Source organism: Terrapene carolina, unplaced genomic scaffold (genome assembly GCF_002925995.2).
Source record: "Terrapene carolina triunguis isolate 2854851 unplaced genomic scaffold, T_m_triunguis-2.0 Scaffold69, whole genome shotgun sequence".
Taxonomy (NCBI): domain Eukaryota; kingdom Metazoa; phylum Chordata; order Testudines; family Emydidae; genus Terrapene; species Terrapene triunguis.
This window is the reverse complement of record NW_020664420.1, coordinates 53124373-53136661: the sequence shown is the minus strand read 5'-3', so window position 1 is coordinate 53136661 and position 12289 is coordinate 53124373. Positions and strand designations below refer to the sequence as shown.

At 40.3% G+C, this 12289-nt stretch overlaps 1 protein-coding gene across 1 annotated transcript in view; it reads left to right on the top strand.

Moving 5' to 3' along the window:
- Positions 1-12289, top strand: part of PCSK1 (proprotein convertase subtilisin/kexin type 1) — a 33577-nt gene that overhangs the window by 4480 nt on the left and 16808 nt on the right. The window contains exons 3-7 of the mRNA XM_024206569.1: positions 2656-2766; positions 5073-5219; positions 6349-6425; positions 8851-8939; positions 12076-12248. Coding sequence (XP_024062337.1) covers positions 2656-2766; positions 5073-5219; positions 6349-6425; positions 8851-8939; positions 12076-12248 — 597 coding nt within the window. The remainder of the gene's footprint in view (positions 1-2655; positions 2767-5072; positions 5220-6348; positions 6426-8850; positions 8940-12075; positions 12249-12289) is intronic.

Genomic DNA, 12289 nt, shown 5'->3' with positions numbered 1-12289 from the left:
AAACACCTGCGGGGTGGCCGGAGCAGCAAAGCACACACACAAAACACACCTCAGGGGTGGCCGGAGCAGCAAAGCACACACACACACACAAAACACCAGCGGGCCGGCCGCGGCCGCAAAGCAAAAAGAACCAAAACAAGCGGGGCGGCGGGAGCCAGGGTGCAGGGGGTCTCCCTGTGCTGCAGACGTGCAGCGGAGTGTGCGCCTGGTCTAGCGGGGGGGGAGAGTGAAGGGGGACGGCCAGGGCTTCAGCGGGGCGCTCACCATGCGGTCCCTCCCGCCACACCGCCTGCTGGGAGGGCTCTGCGCCACTCTGGTCGGCTGGGAGGGAAGGACGTGGGCTGCCCTGCCGAGTTTGCTGCAGGGCGCTCCCCTTCTCTGTGCCGCCGCCCCCTAAAGGGCGGCCAGAGCGGCAAACCAAAAAGAAAAAGAATAAAAAGGGCGGCCGGAATGCCGCCCCTTGGAATCTGCCGCCCCAAGCACGAGCTTGCTTGGCTGGTGCCGGCCCTGGCTATACAGTTATACATAGACATCTTCACTAAAGATCTATACCTTTTCAAGAGCAGCCTGTCTTAATAGAATTAAATACATTTTTAAAAGACAGTGGACAGAATCCTGCCTTTAGCTATGTTTGTAGTATTCCATTTACTTTAGTAGGGCTGTGTGGGTGTAAATTAGGGAAACTTTTGGCCTATAGTATTGAGAATATTAATTTGTTGTATCAAAATGCAATAAGTAAGGTCCTGGAGCTATGCCTCTTTATAATCTGCCCATTATTTAAAGTAAAATGTGTAATGCTTTTAACTTTTAAAAATGTGTAATTATCTGGTTCCCTAACTTCTTCCAATATTCAGACTAGTTTAAAAATCCATTTTCTATCGACAACATTACATCAAATTCAAGGGATAATTTTAACTATTCTATATATCAATGGCTGGTTGGCTCACAATGGGTTAGTACAGAGCCTTGTTTCTCTCTATTAGATTGACAGTTTGAATCAAGCCCAACTACATAGTGACAAAAATGTGGCTTGTTAGACGATGTCTTTCACTGATGTATGAGTTTGGTGATCTCGGCTCATTTCCCAGAGTGCAGTTGTCCTCATCACAAAAATGACATTAACTGACAAAGAGGCCAAGCACTGAATGGACACGGAGGAGAGTGAAGGATTACCATCCTTACTTGTGTAGAAGTGGTCTTCCTGCACATTGATGGGGGAGTAGTAGAATATTTTTTGCACTAATACTGTCCATGCTATTCCTGTTCAGTGGATAAGGAGAGGTCTACAGTCTACAGGGCTGTCACTCAGCACGCATTTTTAGCACTAAATGTACACAAAGTAGGAAAATCTATATTATGCGGTGTACTCTCAAATTACGTACATGTAGCGGCCTCAGTTTTTTTAGGCTATATTCTCTTATGTGGAGCTTTTCATTAACTTTCCCTCATGTGAAATACATTTAAATCATATCAATATAACTGTTCATTAAATTGGGTTTTTCATAGTCACAATTGTGACTAACATATCCTGTGACAGACGTGTAAATCAAAAAGGTATGAGAGCACAGCATAGAGAGACGAGTCCTAATCAAAAAACATAATCTGATGTTTAGAGCAAAGGGTTAGGGAGCCAGGAACATCTTGAGCTGAGGACTTGTAGGATCTTGGCAAGTCACCTAACTTGTTTTCACTTTACCAAGCTGGAAAATGGAGCAAAAAACAAGTCTATGTTAGACACCAGCTATGGGCCAGATTCTGATACCCATACTCATGTTGAGTAGCATCTTACTTCCATGAATAGTTCCCCAACTGAAATAAATAGCACTATTTGCAGAATAAGGTTCCACTCAGCATAAGTAAGGGTATCAGAATCTGTCTCTGTTAAAATTGAACTGAATTTTTCTAGGTAAATAGACAAAGGAGTAATTCATTCCAACAGACAAAATGAGAAACCTTTTGAAAATACCATCAAGTAAATTAGACATAGTCAGGTATATCTATAACTGGCATGCAATTACATGCATAGACACATTCACAAACACACTTGAACATATTCATTTTGGTGTAACCACACTGACTTTAATAGAGTCACACCAGTGTTGAATTTGGCATACTATTCACTTCTTTCTAATTGTTTACACTTTGAAGTGGAATGTGATCATAAATGCCATTTGGAAAGCTGCTTTGAAGGACAGATTGACTATGAGTAGCAACATTGCTGTGACTGTGGCAAGAATGGCTCTTTTTCCCCCTCTAAAAATTCACGGTTCCCGTTCTTTCTAGTTCACGTAGAGAGATATTAAATTGTAGGCTGAAGAGTGAAACAAATTGTGTTTTTGCTTGTTTGAGTCACTACTACAGATTAGGCAATCTTCTAACAGCTATATACTTTCAACAAAAAAAAGGTGCATTATGGGGCATTTGCGGATAAAAGATTTTCACTCTAGCTGTACTTTAAATGATTTTATAGTATCATGGTTTCACTGAATCTTCCTTCTGTTTAAGATACACTTTAATGCAGAAATGCACTTTGCAGCAATGAACCCTCCACTTTTCCCTCTAGATACCAAGGTACTGTTTTACAATGAAACACTCTCAAAACCAGTTAATCTCTGTGGGTTTATACGTTGTTATTGTTGATAAAAATACTTGTAGGTGTCATGGGCAGAGCAACAGTATGAAAAAAAGCGAACTAAGCGTTCAGCCTTGAGAGACTCAGCAGAAAACCTTTTCAACGATCCTATGTGGAATCAGCAGTGGTACCTGGTAAGAGTTTATTTTTATATGATATTAGCAGGCAATGAACTTTATTTATACTGATCACATGTGCTATTTTGTTGATGTCAAAGAGGGTGCACAGAAGGGAGCAGACTGTAGTCACTTTCCTTGGTGTAGCCCATGGAAATGATAGGTCTTAGCATTTGATGTCACCAAGCAATGTTCTCTCTCTTTAAACCACAGTTCACGCAAAGGCCATGTCATCCAGTTCAAGTTTCTGATCACTGGAATTATGTGATACCTTAGAAAGCTATTAAACAGTTAAGAACCATGTTTACAATAATAGGAATTTTAGCCTTACCAGATAACACCAGCATCTCTAGTTCTACCTCTTTAGTTGGTAGCATATTTCTGTGTTGGAGCTAATAATGCACACTGCATATGTCAACAGGGAATAAAGCTTCAAACCTGCAAAGTGCTGACCACCCCAATTTCTGTTGACTGACTGGAGTTGAAGGTGCTCCGCATCTCATAGGATCAAATCATTAATGAAAAGGTGGCAGAGGATGAGGTTTCCTGCCCTATACATGTTTTTTTGACCTCCTGTGACAACCCAGCTAAATACAGCTGAGTTTTACATTGCTTTTCTGAGAATCTGCTGGACATTCCCCATCATAACTAGACTTAAGCCTGTTCACCACATATGATCACACTGTGCATCTACTTATGCCTGTACCTTCAGACTTCATTGGCTCCAAAAGAGGGAATGAGGGTAAGGTACTGTTAGAAGCCCCAGGCAAAGCTGGTTCTAGGGAGGGGCACTTGCCTCGGGCATCAGCTTCAAGGGGGCACTGTATTGCTGTGCCGCTGGGCATTTTTTGTTTGCTCTGCTTTGATTGGCCTGCTTTTCTCCCACCCCAATGCTGGTTGGTCAGCTGTGGGTTTTTTGTTTCGTTTTTTTGCAATGGAGATATTCAGAATCTTTATTTCCGGGAAGCCTTTCCCCTGTGTTCTCTTTCCAGCTCATTTCCAATGGGGAGAATGCAAATACACAGAACGGCAGTGTGGTCTTGTGGAAAAGGCAATGGACTGGAATCTAGGAGACCTAGTTTCTCTTCTTGGTACTTCCACAACTCACTGTGTGGCTCTGACAGGTCATTTCACCTCTTTGCATCTCAGTTTGCTCATACAGGGATCATGATACTTACCTCCTTTACAAAGTGTTTTGAAATCCTCAAATAAAAAGTGCTATTTAAGGGTTAAGTATTTTTTCCAAGGTACTTCCCTATTCATGTAATAAATACATTGCTCATTGGCTGCTCTGATGACAAAATAGAACCCACTGCCCCAGGTTATCCTCACACATGCATCAGAAAAGCAATTATTTGATAGATCCTACAGAACAACCCTGTGACCTAGAATATTTCCCTGAAATGCAGCTGCTAGAAAACAGGGCATTGTAATGCAAGAAATGTTGTTCCCGCAGTACATTTCATTATCTGGATCTCACGCTTCGTTCAGCATTTTTCTGGAAACAAAGATGTACAAAAATTTAAAAAAAATCCTATTTAATAATGTATTTATGTGCTGAGAAACTCAAAGAAAACATTAGTGATTGAATCTATGCCTGTGTTTTTATAGAGGTATCAAGTACAGCTGTCACATATTAAAATATATATATGGTTATGGTTTACATTACAAAAGAAAAATAATCTGTTTAAGAGTTAATCTTTAAAGACCCTTCCATGAATGGAAAGAGGGCATAGGTGAGTCATGTTTCCAAGAGAAGACAGTAAATAGCAAATTGTGATTCAGCACAGTCCTTCATAATCAACCCATCATTTTAATTCCTTCCATTTCCTAATTGTTTTCCACTAGCTAACCTGGACATCAAAGGAGAGACCATTTAGAGAAAACACAGCTCCTCATATCCTGGGTGGCTGCAGTTTGGTTCTCAGTGGGTGAAAGAGAACCAGCCTTTGTAGATTTGACTATTAACTCAAATATCCAAGGATCATCCAGCATATCCTGCTCCTCAGTCTCCCTTACTCCTGTTATCAGACACAGGATGCCCCTTTCTTACCTAAGATATCTTTCGGGAGGATCATAAGTCATATGGTGAACGGAATGAGGGAAGTTGGGTAGGGATAGGGAGGTTTGTCAGTATCCCGGCTATTTGAACAGGCCAATCTTCGTTGATTTTTTGTAAAACTTGGGTGGAATTTACAAATTCTGGTCACACTCAAACCAAGGTTGATTTAAAGCACATTTGTAATATGGCTCAAACACAGCTTTGAACAGGTGTAATATGAATGTATAAATGTTAAAATGCTTACTATCATTTTTCCCCCCAGCAAGATACAAGGGTGACTCCATCTCTGCCAAAACTGGATCTCCATGTTATTCCTGTATGGCAAAAAGGGATTACAGGCAAAGGTGTTGTTATAACAGTGCTCGATGATGGCTTGGAGTGGAATCACACTGACATATATACTAACTATGTAAGTTTGTGATTTAAGAATGCTGTAGAAAAAATAAAACAATTGCAGATGTTTATATACAAACATTCTTCGTTGGCTTTCTCTCTGTTCAGTAAGACAGCTCCCACATGACAGAGAAACTGAAATACTCACCTCAAGCATAATTTGGACCCTGGCCTGTATCACTAGGAATTGAGTAATAAGCTCACCAGGATAGTGGGTTCTTCAGGGTGGTTTAGTCCCTGGGCATGTTTAGACACAATGGTTTAACGCTGAATTATTAAAACTCTTTTAGCCCTTTGTGGATTTTTTATTCACAGCGTCATAGAAATGTAAGGCTGGAAGGGATCTTGAGTGCTCACCAAGTCCAGCCCCCTGTGCTGAAGCAGGACCAAGTAAACCTAGACTATCCCTTACTGGTGTTTGTCCAACCTGTTCCTAAAACCTGATGGGGATTCCACAACCTCCTTTGGAAGCCAGTTCCAGAATTTAACTACACAAAAATTAAAATGTTCAAAATTGTTGTCATTTCAAAGATTTCTTAAAAGATCCATGTTTAATTTTGCTAAAAAAAATGGAGAATTAAAAAAATATTTTTGAAAATGTTATTGAAATGGTTATCATTTTTTTTTACTGAAAACAGATTGTAAACAAAAAACTTTCACCAATTTTTCATGAAAAAAATTGGTTTTGAAAAAAGCCACTTTTCATTTAACAAAAACTTGTCGTTCAAAACAGCTCTGCCTGTGAGGATTCCTTAATTAAATGTTTGTAAAGTGATTTGATGATAAATAAACCATCCAGTGCCCTTCTTCTAGATATCCCAATACCTTTCTTTGCAGGCCTCCCCACACTAGCCTTCCAACATCCAAAGCTTTGATAGCAAAAAACCTTTCCCACGTGCATGCTAATCAATACCTCTCTAGAAGATTAATTTAAATGTTATGTACTTTTATTTTATGAAAGTGAACTGTTCACCTAAACATCAAGAATGATGACTAACGCTGAGGACAAAATATACATTAAAGTTGATGTCACGTCTATCTATCTAATTAATTTGGCCATCACCTAGTATAGACTTCAGAAACTTTAAAACTTGTTTTAGAGGATATTCTCTCATTGTAACTATAAAGTCTATTTTTTAATTTAGGATCCAGAGGCAAGTTATGATTTCAATGACAATGATCACGATCCCTTTCCCAGATATGATCCAACAAATGAAAACAAGTGAGTAGCCTCTCATTTTGTAAAAAGAAACAAACTAATGAAGTATTATGCTGTGCCTTAGAACAGGCAAATGCACAGCTCTTCACCATTAACCTGAGAAATATTTGTACTCAGAAGGACTATTACATGTAAAAGGGAAAAAACATTATGGTATTTTTGCGCACATTGTATATGGATGTTGAATAAGTTTCCAGATCAAGATGAGTTTTTTCAATTTAATTTCCCCATTATGTTTTGAAGCTCTCTTTTTCATATGGTTCTATGTATAAAGCACTGATAACATATTTGTAATCTCAAGGGAACAATCTTTTGGTGTTAGTGCTAATGAATTATAGGGCACACCGATCTGACTAAGCAGACTTTGTACTCAGTTATGCCTGTAATGCACGGCCTTGCACGGGGGACGATGAGGAACTACATCTGCCCATCGGATGGCTTCTGGGAGGGACTGTGTCTTAGGCACTAGGGCAGAGGTGGGCAAACTACGGTCCGTGGGCCGCATCCGGCCTGCGGGACCATCCTGCCTGGCCCCCGAGCACCTCATCCGGGAGGCTAGCCCTGGCACCTCCCCTGCTGTTCCCCCTCCCCTGCAGCCTCAGCTCGCTCGGCCGTTGGCGCAATGCTCTGGGTGGCAGGCTGTGAGCGCCTGGGGCAGCGCAGCTGCAGAGCCTGGCCTGACCCGGTGCTCTGAGCTGCGTGGTCGCGACGGCAGCGTGGCCTGGCTCCAGCTGGGCGGCATGGCTGTAGTGCCACCAGCCACCAGTGCTCCAGGCAGCGCGGTGAGGGGGCATGGAGCAGGGGGGGTTGGATAGAGGGCAGGGGAGTTTGGGGTGGTAGTCAGGGGGCTGGGGTGTGGATAGGGGTCGGGGCGGGGAAACGGGGTTGAATGGGGGCAGGGGTCCCGGGGGGGCAGTCAGGAAGGAGGGGGGGGTTGGATGGGGCAGCAGGGGGCAGTCAGGGGCAGGGGTTCCGGGGGCAGTCAGGGGACAGGGAGAAGGGATGGTTGGATGGGGCAGGGGTCGGGGGACAGTGAGGGGTGTGTGTGGATGGGGCAGGGATCCGGGGGGGGGGGCGTCAGGGAACGGGGGGGTTGGTTGGGGCAGGAGTCAAAGGGGGGAGGGGCCGTGAACCCCTCCCCTAACCGATCCTCCATACAATTTACGAAACCCGATGCGGCCCTCAGGCCAAAAAGTTTGCCCCTCCCTGCACTAGGGGAACATACCCACCGCACCATCCCTTGTGAAGGTGTAGCTGGCTCCCTCCTACACACCTGGCCAGTTATTTTAGTGGAATTTTGTAGCATTTTGTTGGAGGGAAGGAATGAAGAATCTTCCCGCATGACCTCCCTACAACCCACTTCTCTGCACAGTGAAACACCATGGTAGTTCTGCTGCACCTAGATCCTTCCATGATAGTTTAGGAAGAGAGCTAGTCCACAGAGAAGAGAACAGACCTCTTTACAAGCTGTAGCACAGAACAAGTCAATTATGTAAGCCAGTTGTGAAGTCACTATTTAATAATGATACAATGAGGAACTCACACTCTGGTTCCCCACTGTCTATCAGGCACAATGGTAGCATCCACATCATGAATCCATTGGTATAATAGAAATAAAGTCACCAGAATGGGAAGTTATCAGAGGAGAAATGTTCTATGATTTTGAAAATGAATGTCTTTGCTTTGCTTCAGCATTTATATAGCAGTAGGAGGCCATTATCCTCTTATTCCAATGACATTATCTTTTAAATCTACCTGCATTACCTCTAATCTTTATTAATATGTAAATGGAATTCCATCCAGAAACATTGAATCATTTAGTTGCATACCAAGCTGTAGTACTAGATAAAGTAACTCTGTATAGTTATGCTGTCTTGTTATGCTTTGAAGGGTAGGAATCCTTCATGGCAAAAGATTCCTTGTTAGAGGAATCATTTCACAAAGATGAAGAGGTTTGTTTATTTTAAATACTACCCAGTTGCATTCCAAAATAAATTAAATGTCTAAATTTTTGCTTAAAAGTGGCTTTTTTCATGATATTTTTAAGGGATTTAGCATCTTCTTGGCATTCCAAATTTGCCTCACTACTGCATTCTGTTATAGTAAGCATGGTACAGCTCATGGTAGACATTGTAACAACATGATCTTTCTATTGACTTCAGTGAGGTTTGGATCAGGTCCTTAGTGCCTCATCCTGATGATCTATTGATCACGGGATGGTTCGAAATTATGATTACCAAAGCCTAAGTACAAAAAGTGCATTCTTTTCCAAATAGACATATTTCCATACCTATTTAATATTCAAAGAGTTCACATCTCGGTGATGAAAGAATGCACCAATTCTAGCAGAAAAGTGACAAGTCTCTCTATAGGTTAAATAAATGCACTGAGTTATAGTATGATTTAAATGATCATTTACTTTATCCAGACATGGAACACGATGTGCAGGAGAAATTGCCATGCAGGCCAATAACAAGAAATGTGGTGTTGGCGTGGCATACAATTCCAGAGTTGGAGGTAAGAAACCAAACAATAATTTGATTTAAACTTTACTTTTTCTGATGTGAATGGAAACAAAGTGAAGTAAGGGACTGGCCCTGAAAGTTACTGAGCACTCAGTTGGAGGTGCTGAGCACCCTGAGCTACCATCACCTTGAGCTGAGTGTGCTCAGCGTGTCTCAAGAGGCATTCAGCACCTTGCGGTATTTGGTTTCATACCAGAAATAGTGTAAGTTGCTACATGTATATTGTCTCAAATCCAGAGCAACCATCAGTTTCTCAGAGTTTGATCCATAATATGATTATTGGTTGCAACTAAATAGAGGGCTATATTTTTAAATAAAGGAATGGTGGACTGGTATTTCATTTTGAACAAAAATAAATAGAACCTGCAGAGTGAAAGAAAGAAAATCCAATTTCCTATCTACTCTTATTTAGAGTGTTTTGTTCCTGTCTACACAGTTATATAGAAAGGTGGTGTCAGTCAAGGTATTCATATTGCTGTGGTTTCCATTTCAATTGCTTGTTTCTCCATTTCAATTACATGTTAATTTTGAAAACAGGTAAAGGCTTGTTTATCTGTTAGTCAGTAGAATGGTAAAGGCTTGTTTATTGGTTAGTCAATAGAATGGTGTCTGAAAGTCTAGTTTATTACATATCTGTGAAATAGACATGATCAAAATATCAGTTGCTAGTGGTTATTTAGCACAAAAGAAAATAGAGTTGTAAATTTGTAGTTTTTCAATTTCACAATTTTTTCCTTGACTCAAATGGGACAGCTGAGCTGGGATTGACAACTGTGATTACTGTTCTCACCGTTTGAGTCCTGTTTTCTCAGAGGGGTTTAGAGCTGTCACAGATGTCATTTTCCTGTCCGCTTTTGCCATTCTGCTTTATGCTTTCACACACTGTTTAAATAAAAGATCTCATTCAGAAGATGAAGACACCAAGGATCAAATATTTAAAGCAGGGTGAAGGGATGAAACTGCAAAAATGTTGAACACTCACTGTACCCACATTTCCAAGCGCTTGCATATACAAAGAAGGTTACTTCACACCTGTTTGCATGCTTTATTATATGATTTGCAATGGAGATACAGGTTTTTACTGGTACACATCTCCAGGAAGGAATGCTCTTGTTTATTTTTCAAATATTTAACATCATAACTCTGGATGTTCTCATTATCCGTATAAATGTCCAATCCTGTTTTGAATCCTATTAAATTCTTGCTCTCATTGAAATCATGTGGCAATGTGTTCCACAGGCTTATTGTGCATTATTTGAAAAATATTTCCTTGTATCAGTTTTAAAGGTTACATTTCAATTTTATTTAGTGTTTACATGCACTTCCCTCCTTTATTTTCTGTAGAAAAAAGAAATGTTTATCCCATATACCATATAGTAAATGGAATTTATTTATTTACACATACGTCACCATAGCACTGTTTCTTCTGATGCTGCATGGAAATCAAATGATTAAGAAGTTATATTTTATGAAGGACTGGGCTGAGAGTTCCAACATAGTGAATGTGATGCTAAAAATAGCCATCTGTCAGGCAGCTACATGTATCTGTCTGAAATTCCTTTTGCTTTTGAATTCATGAGGCTGATGATGGGAAACAAGCATGTAGAAGAAAAGGGAAAGACAAATGTATGGACAAATATGACTCTGCTTCCTGGTGAAAACTAATTTAATAAAAAACCATTACAATAATCATATCCCTGAGTTTATTTAGAAAACAAACAGAATTTTCACAGAGAATTGAACCGAAACAGCAGTTTTGCTTGAATTGTTTTTTGCTAGTGTGCTGAGGATATAATTGTTTGTTCTTGTATTATATTACAGATCTGTACAGCTGCCTTTACCTCTATTGGTGCTCTCACAGTGTCTATACTAGCTCCTGTTTTCTAAGTATTTCATTGCATATTACAATCTCGGGCCCTAATCCTGCAGTCAGTTCCCTTTTTTTGCTTCTTAATAATGCAAAAGAAGGAATCAAAGCCTGAGGTTTGGTGTTTTTTCACCCCCCTCCCATTAGAAATTCAGATCTTGTCTGTCCTTCTTTGGAAAATGTATGAGAATTTCTACACTAGAAGAATTATAATCAATAGTTCAGCAACTGCCAGCAATGATACAGCTTCTCTGGTACTAAATTGCTAGCATAGACAGAGCCTAAGCATTTTTATTATTGTGCCATGAAAACCTGTTCCGAATCCTCATTACATTAGTGGTTGTATTGTTGCTACCATTGCTGCACCACTGCTGGAATTTTGCAAAAGTTCCCCACCATTTCTAACATAACGAACAGTGTTAGCAATGTTGGAAGCTCTAGTGCAGATGAGCCACTAGCTGCCATTGGAATTTAGGGCATCCTGGAGAATAGCCCTGCTCTGAGCAAGATTAGATGACATGGTTCTAATGAAAATGTTAATGGCTGGCTATCACTGGGGCTTCCCACATTGCTCACAATGGTAAAAATTAACTAGTATTAGCAATGCTGGGAAATTTCTGCAATATTCCTTTGTGTATTCAGGATTGGATAGCTAGCATAAAAGACAAGCTTGGTAATTGAGAGGGGAAGGGATTTTTTAGTCAGAGTGTTTAAAATTCTTCATTTTAAACAAAATTTTTAAACTCAAAGTTTTTAAAGACAAAAGACTTTTAAAAACTCTGTTTTTGATAACACCTATTTAACTTCCAGAGAAAAGAAATCTTTGTTAAAAGACGAGAGACAGACGAGACAGACAGACAGACCTTAAAATAAGAGCATACAATACACCTTCTATGAGACATTCAGGAGGTTCTCAAGAAAAAAACAACAACACTGTAGACCAGATTTGTCCTTTTTTATATTTCAAGGGTAAAAAACAAACTGGGGGAGGGGGAACTCTCACAGTCCTTCTCTGTACACTATAAAAAGAAAAAAATGGGAGAGAAATAGTGGGGCACAGTCCAATTTTTATAAGGTCACTTTTAATATTTGTAAAATGCCTGAATTCCTCAAAGGAAGGATGATACATACATGAAATGTTTTACATTGATATTATAATCTTGGACCAGGACCCCATTGTGTTAGGTGCTGTACGAGCAGTTAATGATAATGTAAAGGAAACATTAAATAGATTCATTCTTCCTGTTTTTTTTATTTTAAGGTATAAGAATGCTGGATGGAATAGTCACTGATGCCATTGAAGCCAGTTCAATTGGTTTCAATCCAGAACATGTGGATATTTACAGTGCAAGCTGGGGCCCTAATGATGATGGTAAAACTGTAGAGGGACCTGGCAGGCTAGCACAGAAGGCTTTTGAATATGGGATCAAACAGGTAAGCTAACAGGTAGTTAAGTTGAAATACAGCCCAGCTTG